Below are 20,048 nucleotides of genomic sequence, written 5' to 3'. Positions count from 1 at the left end.
AAATCACCAATTTTTTTACCGTTTATTACTTTTTTTTAAGTCTAGTTCTTATCTATAGCTACAACTTTGCCGAAGACACCAAATCGATCTACAAATTACTTCAAAAGATACAGATTTTGAATTTTCACATATCATTTTTGTATGAACGGCTGTCAAATTTGTATGGAAAATTAAATGAACGAACTAATGATGCAAAATGGCTTCCTTGGGCATACCGAAGACACCAAAATAGTTTCAGCCGGATTAAAAAACACAAAAAATAAAATTAAAGAAAAAATACCGATTCTGTAGAGAACTATACAATAAGCTTCCAAAACAATGCTCTACATTCTAAAACCATCATAAAATTATAAAAATTATTAAATTTTCTGTATTTTACGTAGTTTTGATAAAATTTTGTAGTATTCAGGAAGAATCACACTCAGAATGATTTTGAAATTTATAATTTAGATCATTTGAAAAAAATTCATGAAATAAATCAATGACTTAACCATGCAGCAAATAAAGTTCTAAAGGAAAGTATACAATTTTCTGTATTTTATGTAGTTTTGGTAAAATTTTGTAGTATTCAGAATGAAAACACACTCAGAATAATTCGGAAACTTATAATTTAGATCATTTGAAAAATTTCATGAAATAAATCAATGATTTTACCATGAAGCAAATAAAGTTCTAAAGGAAAGTATCAAATTTTCTGTATTTTACGTAGTTTTCGTAAAATTTTGTAGTATTCAGGAAGAATCACACTCAGAATGATTCTGAAATTTATAATTTAGATCATTTGAAACATTTTCATGAAATAAATCAATGATTTTACCATGAAGCAAATAAAGTTCTAAAGGAAAGTTTAAAATTTTCTCTATTTTACGTAGTTTTCGTAAAATTTTGTAGTATTTAGGATGAAAACCCTTTCAGAATGTTTCGGAAACTTATGATTTAGATCATTTTAAAAAATTTCATAAAATAAATCAATGATTTTACCATGAAGCAAATAAAGTTCTAAAGGAAAGTATCAAATTTTCTGTATTTTACGTAGTTTTGGTAAAATTTTGTAGTATTCAGACTGAAAACACACTCAGAATGATTCGGAAACTTATAATTTAGATCATTTTAAAAAAAATCATAAAATAAATCAATGATTTTACCATGAAGCAAATAAAGTTCTAAAGGAAAGTATAAAATTTTCTGTATTTTACGTAGTTTTGGTAAAATTTTGTAGTATTCAGAATGAAAACACTTTCAGAATGATTCGGAAACTTATAATTTAGATCATTTTAAAAAAAAATCATGAAATAAATCAATAATGTTACCATGAAGCAAATAAAGTTCTAAAGGAAAGTATCAAATTTTTTGTATTTTACGTAGTTTTGGTAAAAATTTGTAGTATTCAGGAAGAAACACACTCCGAATGATTCGAAAATTTATAATTTAGATCATTTGAAAAATTTTCATGAAATAATTCAATGACTTTACCATGCAGCAAATGAAGTTCTAAAGGAAAGCATAAAATTTTCTGTATTTTACGTAGTTTTGGTAAAATTTTGTAATATTCAGGAAGAATCACACTCAGAATGATTCTGAAATTTATAATTTAGATCATTTGAAACATTTTCATGAAATAAATCAATGATTTTTCCATGAAGCAAATAAAGTTCTAAAGAAAGTTTAAAATTTTCTGCATTTTACGTAGTTTTGGTAAAATTTTGTAGTATTCAGGATGAAAACACTTTCAGAATGATTCGGAAACTTATGATTTAGATCATTTGAAAAATTTCATAAAATAAATCAATGATTTTACCATGAAGCAAATAAAGTTCTAAAGGAAAGTATCAAATTTTCTGTATTTTACGTAGTTTTGGTAAAATTTTGTAGTATTCAGGATGAAAACACACTCAGAATGATTCGGAAACTTATAATTTAGATCATTTTAAAAAAATCATAAAATAAATCAATGATTTTACCATGAAGCAAATAAAGTTCTAAAGGAAAGTATACAATTTTCTGTATTTTACGTAGTTTTCGTAAAATTTTGTAGTATTCAGGAAGAATCACACTCAGAATGATTCTGAAATTTATAATTAAGATCATTTGAAACATTTTCATAAAATAAATCAATGATTTTACCATGAAGCAAATAAAGTTCTAAAGGAAAGTATCAAATTTTCTGTATTTTACGTAGTTTTGGTAAAATTTTGTAGTATTCAGGAGGAAACACACTCAGAATGATTCGGAAACTTATAATTAATATCATTTGAATCATTTTCATAAAATAAATCAATGACTTTACCATGCAGCAAATAAAGTTCTAAAGGAAAGCATAAAATTTTCTGTATTTTACGTAGTTTTGGTAAAATTTTGTAGTATTCAGGAAGAATCACACTCAGAATGATTCGGAAACTTATAATTTAGATCATTTGAAAAATTTTCATAAAATAAATCACCATGAAGCAAATAAAGTTCTAAAGGAAAGCATAAAATTTTCTGTATTTTACGTAGTTTTGGTAAAATTTTGTAGTATTCAGGAAGAATCACACCCAGAATGATTCTGAAACATATAATTTAGATCACTTGAAACATTTTCATAAAAAAATCAATGAAATCAATGATTTTACCATAAAGTTCTTGTTATAAAATGAGGTATTTTTATTTTTTCTGTAGTTTTACGTAGTTTTGTGAATTTTTTTTGAGAAAATAATGGAAATTTGAGAAGCTAATCATAATCCTGAGATCATAACGGAAATTTTTATATATAATTTTATGGGTTTTGCTAACATTTTAGCAAAGTTATTGTATTTTTGCAGCGTAGCAAAAATGTTCCCGCTTGAATCGCTTTTCGGAAATACACGCGGAAAAAAAGTTGCTCCGACTAATTTAGTCGTAGTAATAAGAGGATTGATCAAATCGAGATCTGCAAAGTTCTAGGCTCATCTGGAGATCCGTACAAATCTCTGGAAAAAGGAATCATCCAGATTGGTTGAGTTTTGGCTGAGAACCAGCGAGTTGAAGTTAGCGTTCCAACTTTTTTTTCCGCCTTGGTCGTTCGTGTAAGTATGGGATGCCTTGGACGGAGGAGTGTTAAAATCGAAAAACAACTTGCAATCCCTTTCCTACGAACACAAAATCGCCTTATAAGCTGATAGAATTTGCAGTGCAGAAATTCATTTGATTCTGATAACTGAAAACTTGCTTTGCGTTGTTAATGCTATTTTTTATGCAATTTATTATGTCATAATGCGCAAATTTATAAAATGAAATGAAACAACTAAAAAAGAAGTTGAAAGAAGATTGATGCTTAGAGATGCATTGTATGCATTTATTTACAAAAAAATAAAAAGTGAAATGCATACATTAGCAATTAAAACAGTTGTTGCCTGTTTGAATACTAGCTATCAACTTGATATGATTGTTTTGTTGTTGTTTTTTTTGAAATATTGTCAAAATGAGTGATATTCTCAATTTTTCCTGTGTAATTCGCATTTTCGTAAAACAAAGTTAGGCCATTAAAATTATTTTTCAAAGTTTATATCCCCCCCCCCTTCTTCAAAGTCGGCCTAAATAATCAGGGAGAAAAAAAGATTTTCGAAAAACTTCGAAATTTTAATGAAAGCTAAAGTTTAATCAAGTTCAAATGCATTTTCTTGCGTTTATAATCATATTTACAATGTTTGAACTCCTTTGAAAACATTTCAAATTTTCATGAAATACCAATGTACATTGTCCGACGAAAAGTTTTTTTTTCGCGGAAAAAAAATGTCCTTCGATACCTCGATATTTTGAAAATTAATTATAAGAAAACAACTAGGCGCGTGTAAAATGCATTTTTGCAATTCCGTCATGAAACTACTTACTTTTCCTGTCATTCTTGAACGACGAAAAAGCCAAATTTTCTGTACCAAAAATAACAGAATCGAATTGCAACACTTTTCACAATAAATGCTGAAAAGTTCTACTTTTCAACAATGAAATGGGTTTTGTTGCTTGATATCCATTTGGAAAATTTCATAAATTTGAGTATTTTTGACAAAAATACGTTATCTTGTGAAAATGTTTAGTATTTTACAAAAAAAAATCCAAAAAAGTGAAAAAACCAACAAAATTTCGCTTCGTTTGATACGCAGCGTATTTGAGTATTTTCGAAAAGTTACGGTAATTTGTGAAAATTTTAGTATTTTCCAAAAAATCATAATGACTTGAAAAATCAGACACAATTTCAATTCGTTTGATACGTCTACTACAAATTTACAAAAGTTGGGGATGTTCGAAAAAATAGGTATTTTGTAAAAAAATATTATTTTGCAAAAAAAAACTTTATCAATGTGGAATCCAAACCACATTTTCCTCCGTTTGATACCCAAATTGCATATTTTGAAAATTTGAAAAGTCTGATAGACAGATTACAAATTATGAAAATTGGAATATTTAAAAAAACGGTATTCTGTGAAAATTTAAATATCTTCAAAAAAAAAATCTCTTAGGCCGTTGCAAATATTTTTCAAAGTTTATGTCGACCCCCCCCCCCCCACTTCAAAGTTGGCCTGAATAATCAGGGGGCAAAAAAATATTTTTTCGGAAAACTTCAAAATTTTAATAAAAAATAAAGTTTAATCAAATTAAAACCAGTTAAAATACATTTTCCCGCGTTTATAATCAAATTTAGATTGTTTGGACTCTTTTGAAAACATTTTGAATTTTCATGAAATACCAATGTACAGTCCCACGAAAAGTTTTTTTTAGCGAAAAAAAAAATATCCTTCGATACCTCGATATTTTTAAAATTATTTATTGGAAAACAACTGGGCGCGTGTTGCATCAACACACTTTTTTCATCCAAATTTTGAAACCAAGGCTTGTAATTTAAATTTATATGTTTTTTTTTAGTTTTTGCCCCCTCGACTTTGGTGAGAGCCGTGGGACATAAACTTCAAACAATATTTCCAACGGCCTAAGTTTCAAAGTAAAATATGTTTATAAATTTGATTACGAAAATACTCGAATAATTTGCAATATGGGGATCAAACGAAGCAAAATGTTGCATGCTTCATATATACATTCAAATTGTGTATGCTTCATACAAAGTGTGGCGTTGCTTGATATCCATTTGGAAAATTTCATAAATTTGAGTATTTTCGAAAAAAAAAACGTTATCTTGTGAAAATTGTAGTATTTTACAAAACAAAAAAAAAAACTTCAATAAAGTGAAAAAACCAACAAATTTTCGCTTAGTTTGATACGCAGCGTATTTGAGCATTTTCGAAAAGTTACGGTAATTTGTGATAATTTTAGTATTTTCCAAAAAAATCATAATGACTTGAAAAATCAGACACAATTTCAATTCTTTTGATACTTTTACTGCAAATTTACAAAAGTTGGGGATTTTCGAAAAATTAGGTATTTTGTAAAAAAAAATATTATTTTGCAAAAAAAAAACTTTATAAATGTGGAATTCAAACCACATTTTCCTTCGTTTGATACCCAAATTGCATATTTTGAAAATTTGAAAAAACGGTATTTTGTGAAAATTTAAATACCCCCCCCCTTCATAGTTGGTCTAAACAATCAGGGGGCAAAAAAAATATTTTTTTCGAAAAACTTCAAAATTTTAATAAAAATTAAAGTTTAATCAACTGAAAACTACACCCAAAGGAAAAATATATATTAAAATCTGCAACAGAGGATTTCCTGCAGAAAATGTCACATTTTATAACATTTTTTGCAGCACGCCCGTAGATCATTTTTGCCCGTGTGTAAACATGTCAGCGATCTGCAGTTCTCACCAACACGTATAATGCTGGCCCGTCCCCGAGCAACACTCCAAAGAGAAGAATATGTTGGTGCTCTTTCACTCTCATTTCATCCAGCGTCCATGGCGCGGTGGTAGCGTGTCGGATCAATTTTCAGGAAGTTGGTGGTTCAATCCTCGTTATGAGAAGGGTTTTTTTGTGAAATACAACAAAAAAGCCGTCGGTTATGTCGATAATTGTCGGTAACGGGCAAAAATGTCATACCCCTATATCGCAAAAAATGCATGAGGACAGTTTTTATGCAGATTCTGATATACTTTCATGCCGCCATGCATCACAATCCTGCGACCACCGTTTGGGTGTAGTTAAAATGCATTTTCCCGCGTTTATAATCATATTAAGCTTTTTTGAACTCTTTTGAAAACATTTTAAATTTTCATGAAATACCAATGTACAGTCCCACGAAAAGTTTTTTCTTTCGAAAAAAAAATTCCCTCAATACCTCGATATTTTTAAAACTAACGATTGAAAGCAACTGTACGCCTGTAAAATGCATTTTAAAACACTTTTTTTTATCAAAATGTTGAAACCTAGGCTTGTAATTTCAATTTTGCCTCCCCCCCGCCGACTTTGGTAAGGGACCATCCATAAACCACGTGGACACTTTAGGGGGGGGGGGGGGGGTAAGCGGTTTTCCACGATCCTTACAAAACAGATTTTTTTTGTATGAACAATTGTCCATGAAGAGGGGGGGGGGGGGGTTGAGATTCCCAAAAAGTGTCCACGTGGTTTATGGATGGTCCCTAAGAGCCGAGAGACATAAACTTCAAAAAATATTTGCAACGGCCTTAATGTGAAAAAGAAAACCAAATTTCGTCATTACTAACTATATATCAAATTTTGAAAACTTGAGTATTTGTGAAAAAATATAAATCAAAAAAATACAGTATTTTGTGAAAATTTTTGTTTTAAACAAAAAAAAAACTTAAATACAGTTAAAAAGCACACAAAATTTCGCTTCGTTTGCTACCCATTTTGCAAAATATAAAATTTTAAGTACTTTAGGAAAAATGCGGCATTTTGAGAACAATCGTCATTTTTTCATGGTAACCACAATTTCATGTGAAGAATTGTTTTGTTTAGATCATGTTTCAGATCATTTAACAAAAAAAAAAACAAACTCAAATAACGCCAAATCATAACATAAGGTGTATGAAACGTGTATTTTGGGCATGATTGATTCATCTCTGGCTGAGAAAAGGATATTGCTTCAAAAGCATCAATAGTTGAGAAGCAACACAACCGCTCATCCATGTGCCGTTGTTGACTCATTGTCTCCAACAAGGAAAAAGAAAAACTTGCTAGGATATGATTTCAAACTACAGTAAAGGAAGGATTTTGACTGTAATCAGTTAACAAATCTATTTTATTAATAAAATAGATTCATTAACCTTCGCTTGCGTGTTGCATTTTTGGCCGAACTCTCTACCTTTTAAAGGCTCCTCTATATTCCACCTTGCCGATACCGATACATCGTCATGTTCGTGCCATCTCGTCACATGTGAATGGAATACATTGTAATGAAAAATCTAAATTAATCTAAATGGTTCAAATTGTAAACATTGGGCCTTACAGATTATTTATAGATGCGAAAATTGTGGCATCCTATTAATCCAAAACGCACATGTGTCAACAGAGCAAGCTCACGGCAACACGCTGATGATGAAGCTTATACGTGCTGGCTTTTGAAATATTGATTAAATGCCACACAACTTCGGCGGCCGCGCAAAATGTCACATGAGCTTACGCAATTTTGCGGGCACTGCTGGCGACGACGACGCTGCGTCCATCGGGATCTGATGTGGGTTGGCACAGGATTTGCATCCAAGGACGACTTTTTCTGTGTTTGTTATAGTTGTCTGACCTGGTTGCATCTTAAAAAAATAATTTGAAGAGTATTTGTGTTTTCAGACCAATTTTTCAATGAATTTAAAGAGATTTTGTAAATCTGTAAGAAACGCTTTATTCCAAGTCACCAAAAATTTCCACCAGCTTCCTTCGCCCTCCTAATTCGATCCAGCGCACCACCCACCACTTCACGACTCCCTTCGGAATTTTCAGCATGTCCCTCGTCCGACTCACAAACCATCCGGTTTTCATCCGGACTCAACGTCGTAACATCCACCGTGCCAGTTCCCTTGTCCCGGGAGGTCCGATCTACCACAAAGTGGACGTGCTTCACCAGGGTCGTTGGTTCCATCGGCAGGCCAATCCGGCGCAAATGGTAGGCCAAATCTTCAGTTGAGGTTTGCTTCTCGTAGTGAAATCGGAACGGTTCCGGAGGTAGGGCACCGTCTCCCGATTGCAGCTGACCCAGAATGGTTACGAGTTGTTGGAGCAGCTGGGGAAGCTGGGGAAGGTCGTTCTGGGGCAGGGGAGGATGCTGCGTGGGTGGCAGTTGATTCGGGATGTGGGTTAGGTACCAGGTTCGCCGGTCTAGGATGTTCCGCTGGTCCTGCTGGGTGATGATGAAGTTTTCGTTGCCGATCGTTATGGGGACTAGGAAGGCGGAGGAATTTGAAATAAAAGAGGTTAATTTGAGATTATTCTGAAATCTCACAGTGTACGGGATCGGCAAACAGTTCAAAAGTGTTCTGAACTGAATGAATCGGATTGGTGTTGGACATTTTGAGAGTATTTTTACAAGGTTTTCTGCTTTCAATTTTTCACTTGTAATTTGGATGTTTTCGTTACCAAAACTGACAAAAGATGGCAATCCTTCTTCATGGCCAACTTGTTACGATGCCTTAGTTTTAAAAGCAATATTTAATTTTTAAAACTTAGATTCTGAACATTGTTGTTTTTCAAACGAGTCTTTTTGTATTTGAAACCACATTGCCGAAAATGCTGCTTATTTAAAAAAAATCATTCATAGTTCTAAACATCAAATAGGGCTCTGCGTGGATCTTCCTGCAAAAAATCGAAATCAAAATCAAATCATGGTCAATTTTGAGATCCATAGATCAAGCGGCAATGTGGCAAAACGATGCTTTATGCTTGTTATATGGATTATTTTCAAAAACCTCCCTTTTTATCATTTTTAAAAAATAATTCCGTTCAAACAAATATAAGCAACCAATAAGCGGTTCGAGCTACATAAAACTAAAACTAAACAGACGTATGAAAGATTTTGTATTCCTTTTTCTTCTTTTATCAGGCAGGAGCTATAATATAATTGATATTCATGTTAAGTATAATCTTTGCACCATAATTATTTTGTCTCGGAAACGGAACGAATTCATTTTTTTGCCTATTTTCCACTTGAAAAATATTACTGCCACTAACTGTGTTATTTCAAGTCTATTTTTTTAAATATGCTTTAAAAGCTGAAAATCATTTAATTGAATTTGATATTCGTAATCCATAAACATTTAAAATAAGTTGTATTTTTTTTAAATAAAATTCAACCAAAAACATAAATTAAGACATGGATGATTTGGAAATTTAGTTTGCTTCTCTGGAGTGGTAATTAAAATCAGATGGAGGACATTTTTTATATATGAAACGTTTTTGTTTTGAAACATGTCGCTTGACATAATAACTCTAATAAATATTGATTCAACAAAAACTAAATTAAATGAAAATTTTATTTCAAAATAAAATGATATTTTATTGAAATTTCATGATAGTTCTTGTAATATTTAATCCTTAAATAAAAATAATAAAAGAAATACAAACTGTTTACAAAACGTAGAACTTATTGATTTAAAGTTAAGTTAACGATTCAAAAAAAATAGTTATCGGTTCAAAAAATTTCTGAACACTTATCACATTTCTCTTATTGCTCTTACTGCTATTGAACGCACAAAAATATGTTCAATCATTTTTCAAAAGCAATAGTTTTCATCACTCATTGCTTGCTTGGTAGAATATAACTGAATTATTCATATACAGCAAAAGTAGTTTTTTTAGTCATTCAATAATTATTAAAAATAAAATCTTTCAAACATATTCAACGAAAAACCCCTATTTTTTAAATAAAACACAATCTTGATGTCAAAGCAACAACAAAAATTTAGCCATATGTTTAGAATTCAAGATCAAAATTTGAGAATGTTAGTTTCAAAATCAGTTTAAAAAGAAAAGTTTTCTTAGAAAACATAGGGGAGCAATTCTCTACCAAAACCGGAAATGGATTTTATTTGTATTTTTTGATTTGGCTCAAACTTTGTGGGGGCCTTCCCTATGACCAAATATGCTATTTTGTGTCATTGATTCACCCATACAAGTCTCCATACAATTTTGGCAGCTGTCCATACAAAAATGGTATGTAAATATTCAAACAGCTGTAACTTTTGAGTGAATTTTCTGATCAATTTGGTGTCTTTGGCAAAGCTGTAGGTATTGCTGAGGACTTTTGAGAAAAAAAATAGGCACACGGAAAAAAATTGATTTTTGAGATTTTTTGATTTTCGAGATTTTTTGAAATGTTTTAGGGGACAAAAATCCGCAACTTTTGAGCCATAGAGAAACATGGTCAAAAAATCTGCCGCCGAGTTATGAATTTTTGAAAAAATCGAAGTTTTATGCAAAAACAACTTTGACATTACTTTTTAATGCAAAATTGAATTTGCAATCGAAAAGTACCCTACAGATTTTTTGATAAAGGGCTCCGTTTTCAAGATATAGCCACCGAAAGTTTGATTTTAGCGAAATATCTGCAGTTTTTCAATTTTAAAAAATAGTGACCATGAGTGACCATTTCAAAAAATATTTTTTTTTGAAAAGTTCAGAAAATTTGCTATAAAATTGTCTAAGAGACATTGAAGATTGGACCTCTGGTTGTTGAAATACAGCGGCTTAAAGAAAAAGAAACACGAAAATTGAAGGTTTCTAAGTCTCACCCAATCAGCCCACCATTTTCTAATGACGATGTCTCAGAAATTAATGGTCCGATTTTCAATGTAAAATATGAAACATTCGTGAATTTGTCCGATCTTTTCGAAAAAAATAATTTGAATTTTTTTAAATCAAGACTTGCATTTTAAATGGGCGTAATATTCAATATATAGCCCTTTTAAAATGTAAGTCTTGATTTAAAAATTTTCAAAATATTTTTTTCGAAAAAATTGGAAAATTTCACGAATGTTTTATATATTAACATTGAAAATCGGACAATTAATTGCTGAGATATCGTCGTTAGAAAAAGGTGGGTTGTTTTGGTGAGATTTAGAAAACTACAATTTTCGTGTTTCTTTTTCTTAAAGCGGCTCTATCTCAGCAACCCGAGGTCCAATCTTCAATGTCTCTTAGACAATTTTATAGCAAATTTTCTGAACTTTTCCAAAAAAAAATTTCTAGAGATGGTCACTCATGGTCACTATTTTAAAAAATTTAAAAACTGCAAATATTTCGCTAAAATCAAACTTTCGGTGGCTATATCTTGAAAATGGAGCCCTTTATCAAAAAATCTGTAAAGTACTTTTCGATTGCAAATTCAATTTTGCATTAAAAAGTAATGTCAAACTTGTTTTTGCATGAAACTTCATTTTTTTCCAAAAATCACTATTTTTTTCAAAAATTCATAACTCGGTGGCAGATTTTTTGACCATGTTTCTCTATGGCTCAAAAGTTGCGGATTTTTGTCCCCTAAAACATATCAAAAAATCTCGAAAATCAAAAATAGGTATTTTGGGAAATTGAGTTTTAGTGAAAAAAAAAGTTGATAAAAAATCTGCAATTTTTTTTTTCGTGTACCTATTTTTTTCTCAAAAGTCCTCAACAATACCTACAACTTTGCCGAAGACACCAAATTGATCAGAAAATTCACTCAAAAGTTACAGCTGTTTGAATATTTACATACCATTTTTGTATGGACAGCTGCCAAAATTGTATGGAGACTTGTATGGGTGAAACAATGACGCTAAATAGCTTATTTGGTCATAGGGAAGGCCCCCACAAAGTTTGAGTAAAATAAAAAACTAACTTAATCCACCTATGTGGTTGGAGCCTTCCTCACAACAATGGCTGTACACAAGTTTCATCTATTTTTTATATCCGGCTTCCAAAAAGTACATCGATATCACTTAAGTGGCCATATCTCGAGACAGGGTTGTCAAATCTTCAATGTTTCAGACTCGTTGGAAAGGTATTTTGATAAGTTAACCAACAATGGATCGGATGGTGGATCGGGACATAGTTTACATACATTCAAGTGAGATCCGGATATATGTGAAAACACATTTTTATACATAACTTTTGAACTACTTATCGAAACTTCAATCTGTATAAAACTCGATCTATGGGACCCTAAACCAAGTCGAATGCAACAAGTTCGGGTCAAATCGGTTCAGCCAGTGTCGAGAAACATGAGCTAGTTTGTTGGTCACATACATACATACACACACACACACACACACACACATACACACACACATACACACAGACATTTGTTCAGTTTTCGATTCTGAGTCGATATGTACACATGAAGGTGGGTCTACGACGTTTTTATACGAAGTTCATTTTTAGAGCAGGATTATAGCCTTACCTCAGTGAGGAAGGCAAAAATACAAAAAATAAAAATGGTCGAAATCGGCCGATTTCGTAGAGAGTTGCTCAGGGGAAATTCTAGTATCTTTGGCAGGTTAAGCATTCGCTCCTAACTTCATCCAATTTGCTGATTTTTACTATTTAAACAACTAATTTTGCAAAACTTTTGATAAAAATTTGCTTGCTCACTTCTTATTGAGCTATTTATCACTCGATTTCAGTTGAAAACGCTTTTAAATAGCTTTATTTGAATGTCAGTTCTGACCTGCCAACATTTGAGGCACGCTGAAATTAAATGCTGTTCCTCTAGCTAAAAATAACAAAATGTTCCAAGCTATTTCGAAACTTCAATTCAAATATGTTTTGCACAACTTAAAAAAATATGTAAAAAACAAAAATAATTAAATTTGATAAGTTTACATAAATATGAACAAGAATATTTTTTCGACTGTATATTTTTTACTATGTGATTAATTTTTTATTTTGATAATTATTTATTACATTTTAAAATCAAAAAAGTTTAAAGACAAATTTGAACTTTCACACTGTTAAATTCTGCAACTTTAAGGAATTTTGAACTATACTTTCACATGCGGCCCTTGAATCTGGAACAAATTTCTAAAATGGCCCGTTTAATTGAACTGGCTGAGGACCACTGGCGTTGAGAATTGCTCAGTAGCATATTTGTGATAATTTTCGAAGCATTCTGTGATAAATTTGACAAATAATGTTTTTGCAATTCTGTCGTGATACTTTTCACTTTTCCTGTCATTCTTGAACGACGAAATAGCCTACTTTTCTGTACCAAAAATAACAGAATCGAATAGCAACACTTTTCAAAATAAATGCTGAAATGTTCTACTTTTCAGCACTCAAATGTTTCGAAAAGTAACACTTTTCAACATTTTTTTGATTTAAACGATTTACTGACAAAATACATGAAAATTTTACTTGAAATTTCACTCAGTGTGTGTTTTTGAAATTGCAAAAAATGTTGTATGGAACTCTTTGCAAAACTTGATTTTTTCAGCACTCTTCGTTTTTATCCAACTCGGTGAACCTCGTTGGATAAATCTATTACTCGTGCTGACAAAATCCTCTGTTTGCAACTTATTGCATAAACTACTATTGCAATTTGAAGTTAAACATTCTTCCTTCCTTTTACCACGACCAAGGCCAAAGGCAAATAATTTAATTAAAATGTATTAAAGTGAATTTCTTTGGCTACCAATCAATCAATCAATCAATCAATCAATATAAACATTTATACATCTCCGATGCTTTTTGTTTTTCTTTTTCACTAATTTAAGCGTATTAATATTACCTGCTTTAAATGAATAAACTACAATAACTAAAAATTTAATCATGATTTTCCTATTTACAGGTAAGACTCATCACAACCATTCACCTTTTGAATATGCTGGATCAAAAAAGGTTTGTCATCGTAATATCAGACCACAAAAATAATCAAATTTTTAGTTTAGTGTCTTCTATTGTTCAACTGAACATTTTCTCTAATTTATTTAACAACTTTGAATACAAACTTGAAAAGTTTTGGTATACATTTGAAATACCTTTAAAAAAATCACTCAACATTTATTTGCTCACAACTTTTGCTGCCCTTATGCCAACCCACGAGCCCATTCAGGGAAAGTGCAAGCACGTCAAGTTTCACTTTCGGCCGTCTCCAAGAGCGCGCTAGACAGTCTCCCTGAATCCCTTCGCTTGGATGCTGCAGCCCGATAGACGCGCCAGCATGGCTAACCTTGACTAAACCCAGCAAATCGATTAGCGTAAATATTTGAACATCTCGTGCCAAGTGTCCACTTTTCTTCCCCACCTGAGCTGGGAGTTACATGCCAGGCGATGTAGGTACTTTCGAAAAAAAAAGCTCACGCTTCAACGAGCGGAACCAATTCAAACATTTAACAACTCGGCACACGGGGACTAACTTAGTTGCAGTGTCTAGGTCATCAAACCATTCGTCGGGGACTCGTGTTTATGTTTATGATTTTTCTCTCTCTCGCGCTCTCGGGGCACCTGCTGTGGAAATGTTCGACCGGAATGTGTGAGGTTCGAGTTGACAAATTGGTCTCTGGGAGAAATTTTTCAGCGGAGGGTTTTTATTTTTTGCTGCCCGTTTTTTCCGCTTTTATTGAAGTTATGGGATTTTATCGTGATGTGTCGCAATTGGGCATTTTTTTCATCACGAGCTCTGATGATGTTTGTGATGTTCGACTAGTCGTTGAAATGTTGTTTGCAGACTGTTGGCAGGGAGAGGGGCGAGGAAACTCCCAGGTGATGTAGATTTATGTTTAGTGACTAGCCAACAGGTTAGCGAGAGTGTGTTTTTGGGGGAGAGTGATGTGTAATTTCGGGTGATATATGTTGGAGTGATCATCGTGGGAATTTGGATTTGGATATTGGAGAAACGTTACATGTAACTAGGTAACTTATTTTTAGATTAAAAATAAGTTTATTGAGCAATTCTCTAAGATTTTTGTCATTCGTTTTTTTTTATTTTTTAATCCAACTGAAACTTTTTTGGTGCCTTCAGTATGTTCAAAGAAGCCATTTTGCATCATTAGTTTGTTCATATAATTTTCCATACAAAATTGGCAGCTGTCCATACAAAAATTATACATGAAAATTCAAAAATCTGTATCTTTTGAAGGAAGTTTTTGATCGATTTGGTGTCTTCGGCAAAGTTGTAGGTATGGATACGAACTAAACTGGAAAAAAATTATACAAGGTTAAAAAATGGTGGTTTTTATTTAACTTTTTGTCATCAAAACTTGATTTGCAAAAAAAAAAACATATTTTTTTTATTTTCTGATATGTTTTAGGAGACATCATCAGTAAAATTTTCATAAAGTGCACCGTTTTCAAGTTAAATCCATTTTTTAAAATAAGTTCACATGTTTGTTCACTTTTGAAAAATATATTTTTGAAAAGCTGAGAAAATTCTCTATATTTTTCTTTTTTGAACAATGTTAATACAACCCTTAGTTGCTGAGATATTGCAATGCAAAGGTTTAAAACATAAAAATTGATGTTTTCTAAGTCCCACCCAAACAACGCACCATTTTCTAACGTCGATATCTCAGCAACTAATGGTCCGATTTACAATGTTAAAATGTAAAACATTCGTGAAATTTAAAAAAAATCAAATTTTTAAATCAAGACTAACATTTCAAAGGGGCGTTATATTGAATATTTGACTCTTTTTAAATGTTAGTCTAGGTTTAAAAATTTTGAAAATATTTTTCTCAAAAAGATCGGAAAATTGTCACGTATGTTTCATATTTTTACATTGAAAATCGGATCAATAGTTGCTAAGGTATTGACATTAGAAAATGGTGGGTTGTTTGGGTGGGACTTAAAAAACATCAATTTTCCTGCTTTCAAACCTTTGCATGGCAATATCTCAGCAACTAAGGGTCGTATCAACAAAGTTCAAAAATGCAAAATATAGAGAATTTTCTCAGCCTTTCAAAAATATTCTTTTTAAAAGTGGGCAAACATGTGCACTAATTTAAAAAAATTAAAAACTTCGACTATTTCAAAAAAAGTCACCTAAAAATGGATTTAACTTGAAAACGGTGCACTTTATCAAAATTTCACTAAAACACTTTTTGATTGCAAATTTTATTTTACATCGAAAAATGAAGTTAAAAATTTTTTGCGACCAGTATTTCGATTTTTTTTAAACCAATTTTTCGATTTTTTGAAAAAAAATAGTGTTGATTCCAAAATTTAAAACTCGCTCAAAAATTTTTTTGCACAATCTGGAAGTTTCTAAAAAGTTGGCATTTGATGTCCTCTAAAACATATAAAAAAAATAGTGTTTTTTTGCAAATCAAGGTTTAGTGACAAAAAGTTATATAAAAAATCACCAATATGTTTTTTACCGTGTACCATTTTTTTCTAGTGTAGTCCATAGCCATATCTACAACTTTGCCGAAGACTTCAAATCGATCAAAAAATTCCTTCAAAAGATACAGATTTTTGAATTTTCATACATCATTTTTGTATGGACAGCTGCCAAATTTGTATGGAAAATTACATGGACAGACTAATGATGCAAAATGGCTTCTTCGGGCATACCGAAGGCACCAAAAAAGTTTTCTGTCGGATTAAAAAATACAGAAATTAAAATTTAAGAAAAAAAGACCGATTTCGTAGAGAATTGCTCATATATCGAGAGACATTGAAGATTGGTTCTCTGGTTGCTGAATGCAGCGATTAAAAGAAAAAGAAATAGGAAAATTGATGTTTTAAAGTCTAATCCAAACAGTTTTTTTATAGAACCAATATCTCAGAAACTAATGGCCCTATATTTAATAAAAAAAAACAAACATTTGTGAGACTTTCTGATTTTTTTTGTGAAAAAAATTCAAAAAACAAGACTATTTAAACATGTTGTCAAATGTTCAATATTACGCTCTTTTGAAAAGTATAAAATGATTCACAAATTTTAAAAATATATTATCCAAGAAATCCGAAAATTTCACGAGCGTTTCATTTTATACATTGAAAGTTGGACCATAAGATTCTGAGCCTTTGTTGATATTTTTCAAATATTCGGTAGCGACATAACTGTAATAATAAGGCTTTCCAAACAAAAAATATAACGCAGTCAAAGCGAATAATGGTTTGCTTTCCAAACAGTTTTTTTTTGTTTTAGTGATTTATACCTACTTCCGAAGCTTTAGATCGAATGTTTTCCACACATAAAAGTGCTATAAACATACTCATTTTTAAGGTTCATTCGGCTAAAAAACATTTTTTGATAGTTGTTGCTTCAAAATATAAACAAATGGGCAAGAAATATAAAATTAGTATTTTTTTAGATTTTTATCTCCAACTGAACATTGCAGAAAAATAATGTTGAATTTCAGAAAAATTGGTAGGTTGAATATTTCTTACCACATTTTGTGATATTACCAAAAAAAGGTACAAATGTGAACCTGATGAAAATTCACCAAATCCAGATTTAAAATTAATATTTTTTTGACACAAAATCTGTCACCATTTCCTAATGAATATTAACATTTTTTTTCTTTGTATAGCGTTGGATGATTCAAATGAAAAAAAAATCAAATTTCATTAATTAAAAAATAATGTTCTACAGTTTCATAATGACTTTCGGTTCAATTGCTTTCTTTTTGAAATGATCTCTTTTGTACTCAAATCACCTACCTTTTCCCTAAACAGCACTCCCTTTCAAGATCCGATAATTCCCCAAGCTTCGCGAGATCAAAAGCTCAACCTAAATCGATTACCTCACAGCCAACATCTCACAAAGCAGATCACTTTGGGGGTGAAACGCGCCAAGACAACTTGAACGCCTTGTTGCACCGAGGGTAATTTGAAGAAAGGCGCAGCGAAATTAGCCTGGGCCGTGTCAAACTTTACAAAGCCCTTCCAGATGGGGGGAGGTAAGGGAGCACTTTAATCACGTGCCCGACGACGACGAGATAGTGCACAGCCATCAACGAACGCCAGAAAAGCCTTCAATCAATTCTGCCATCGCGCGGAGAAAATGGGCTTCGACTTCCGATTTGGATAATTATGGTGATTATGGTGGAGTGATTATGGGGTGGACCTAAAGGGAGCGCGAGGCGGGGGGAGTGTCCAACGTGACTTGGCCAGATTTGGAACTAGGCCACTCCAGGGGTCCAGCTGTTCGTGCGGAGCTGTGTTGCATGGAATGGTTACACAAGATCAAGCCAGATGCAATCGGGGTTGGAATGCCCTCTTTTTAATGGGTTTAATTTGATTTGAGATGATGATAGTTTATTAATTTTATGGTAATCTGTAATGATAAGAGTTCCAAAGACCTGAAATTTGCTACGAGTAGGAATGATGTAACACATTGAAACTCTTCAAAAGATGATAGTCATCTCTTTGAATAATTGAAGCATTTATTTCGTTTTCATAAAACTTACCTTATTTACTACACTCAAAAGTATGAAATTTCTGGGTTTGAATCTAGTTCATCATATGGTTTTGGATCATCTTCATCTTCACTATCTTCTTCACTGTCTCCTAAATGATCTCCTTGTTCTAAACCATTATGCAACTTTTGAATTTGTTGAAAAATTTGATCCAACTTCAGGTCCAACCTTTGGAAAGTTTCTTCAACTTTAAATTTTTCAGTTCCATTCCTTCCACTGACAATTCAAGGGATTTCCACGAAGGGCCACCTTTTCCAACGTGGGAAACGTTCCCAACAGTGCTTCTACAAAATGGAGCCAATTGTTGTGTAATAGCATGATTTCCAGTGAAGGAGCTTTCCAATGAGTAAAACTTAGTAGTTCTAACTGATTGTCGTTCATTGCAAACGCTTCCAGAGAAGGTAAACTGATTGGTACCGAGAAACTCGAGTAAACTTGCTTAATTCTGTTTCCAAAAAGGGAGAGCTTTCTTAGCTTAACTAATCCTTCAAACTGTTTCATATTGATTGATTCTATTTCATTACCAACTAGTCCCAGCTTTTCCAGTTTTGCTAGAGCACTCAAATTTGGTGGAACTTCTCGTAACTTGCCATAAGCCACAATCAACGTTTGTAAATCGTATTCGACAGCTGAATCTATCACCAAATTCTCAGTATTCGCTTTGAAGAGCACCATTTTGCGCAAATTTGCACCAACAAATGCAACTGGAACTGAGCCACCGTAAATGAACAGTTTTTTCACTGATGGCATCTGCAGAAAAATGTGCGAAGACAGAAACGAAACTTCAGAGTCCAGTATCAACACACTTTCTTGGTTGATCAATGGAAGGTTGAGCAAATCATCATCCGATTTGATAGTTACATTGAACACTCCAAAATGTTCACAACAAACTAGCTTAATGAGGGCACTGCAATAAAAAAATTAAAAAAAATATTTGCATCCCCATTTATATCATCAAATTACTTACAATGCCACAAATGTCTCACTCATTTTTACCATCTTTCCAAATTGAATATCTGCGTTGAACTGAAGTTCGATTTAACGAGTGACCATATAGTATTTGCTTTCGTTGCCACCAAATTTGCTCATCAAACCGGTTTGGGTCATCTACTGAAATCCCAATATTGGCAAGAACGTCAAGCGATATGTACCAGGTTTAATGTTCGAACGGAGAATTGATTGGAAATATTTTGTCCACCTTCGATAAGAAAATGAAAGAAATCTTTCTGAAAAATAGAATCGAACCAATATTGGAAGGTTCATATGAAATTTTAAGACATTGTTTAAAACACTTTTCTATTGCGTCATATTCTAAATCTTACAGCTTAAGTTGTCCTAAAATGGATGTCATAAATTTTCATTACATTAACGTCCCATGTCGTCAGAATGTTTTGCCTTCCTCACTGAGGTAAGGCTATAATCCTGCTCTAAAAATGAACTTCGTATAAAAACGTCGTAGACCCACCTTCATGTATACATATCGACTCAGAATCGAAAACTGAACAAATGTCTGTGTGTATGTGTGTGTGTATGTGTGTGTGTATGTATGTATGTGACCAACAAACTAGCTCATGTTTCTCGGCACTGGCTGAACCGATTTGACCCGAACTTGTTGCATTCGACTTGGTTTAGGGTCCCATAGATCGAGTTTTATACAGATTGAAGTTTCGATAAGTAGTTCAAAAGTAATGTATAAAAATCTGTTTTCACATACATTTGGATCTCACTTAACTGTATGTAAACCATGTCCGAATCCATCATCCGACCCATCGTTGGTTAGGTTATCAAAAGAACTTTC

General features: G+C 32.3%; 2 protein-coding genes across 2 annotated transcripts in view; one reads left to right on the top strand and one right to left on the bottom strand.

The window, feature by feature from the left end:
- Nucleotides 1-20,048, top strand: part of LOC6047431 — a 228,287-nt gene that overhangs the window by 98,643 nt on the left and 109,596 nt on the right. The window lies entirely within an intron of this gene.
- Nucleotides 7,773-8,499, bottom strand: LOC119769407. The gene is made up of 2 exons (XM_038261652.1): nt 8,362-8,499; nt 7,773-8,300 (listed from the first exon to the last, which is right to left on the bottom strand). The coding sequence occupies exons 1-2, from the start codon at nt 8,426-8,428 to the stop codon at nt 7,774-7,776; spliced, it is 594 nt and encodes a 197-aa protein (XP_038117580.1). The 5' UTR covers nt 8,429-8,499; the 3' UTR covers nt 7,773.

The sequence above is a fragment of the Culex quinquefasciatus genome, chromosome 3, assembly GCF_015732765.1.
Source record: "Culex quinquefasciatus strain JHB chromosome 3, VPISU_Cqui_1.0_pri_paternal, whole genome shotgun sequence".
NCBI classification, from domain to species: domain Eukaryota; kingdom Metazoa; phylum Arthropoda; class Insecta; order Diptera; family Culicidae; genus Culex; species Culex quinquefasciatus.
Note: the sequence above shows the minus strand (reverse complement) of the source record. Positions and strands in the feature narration are given on the sequence as shown.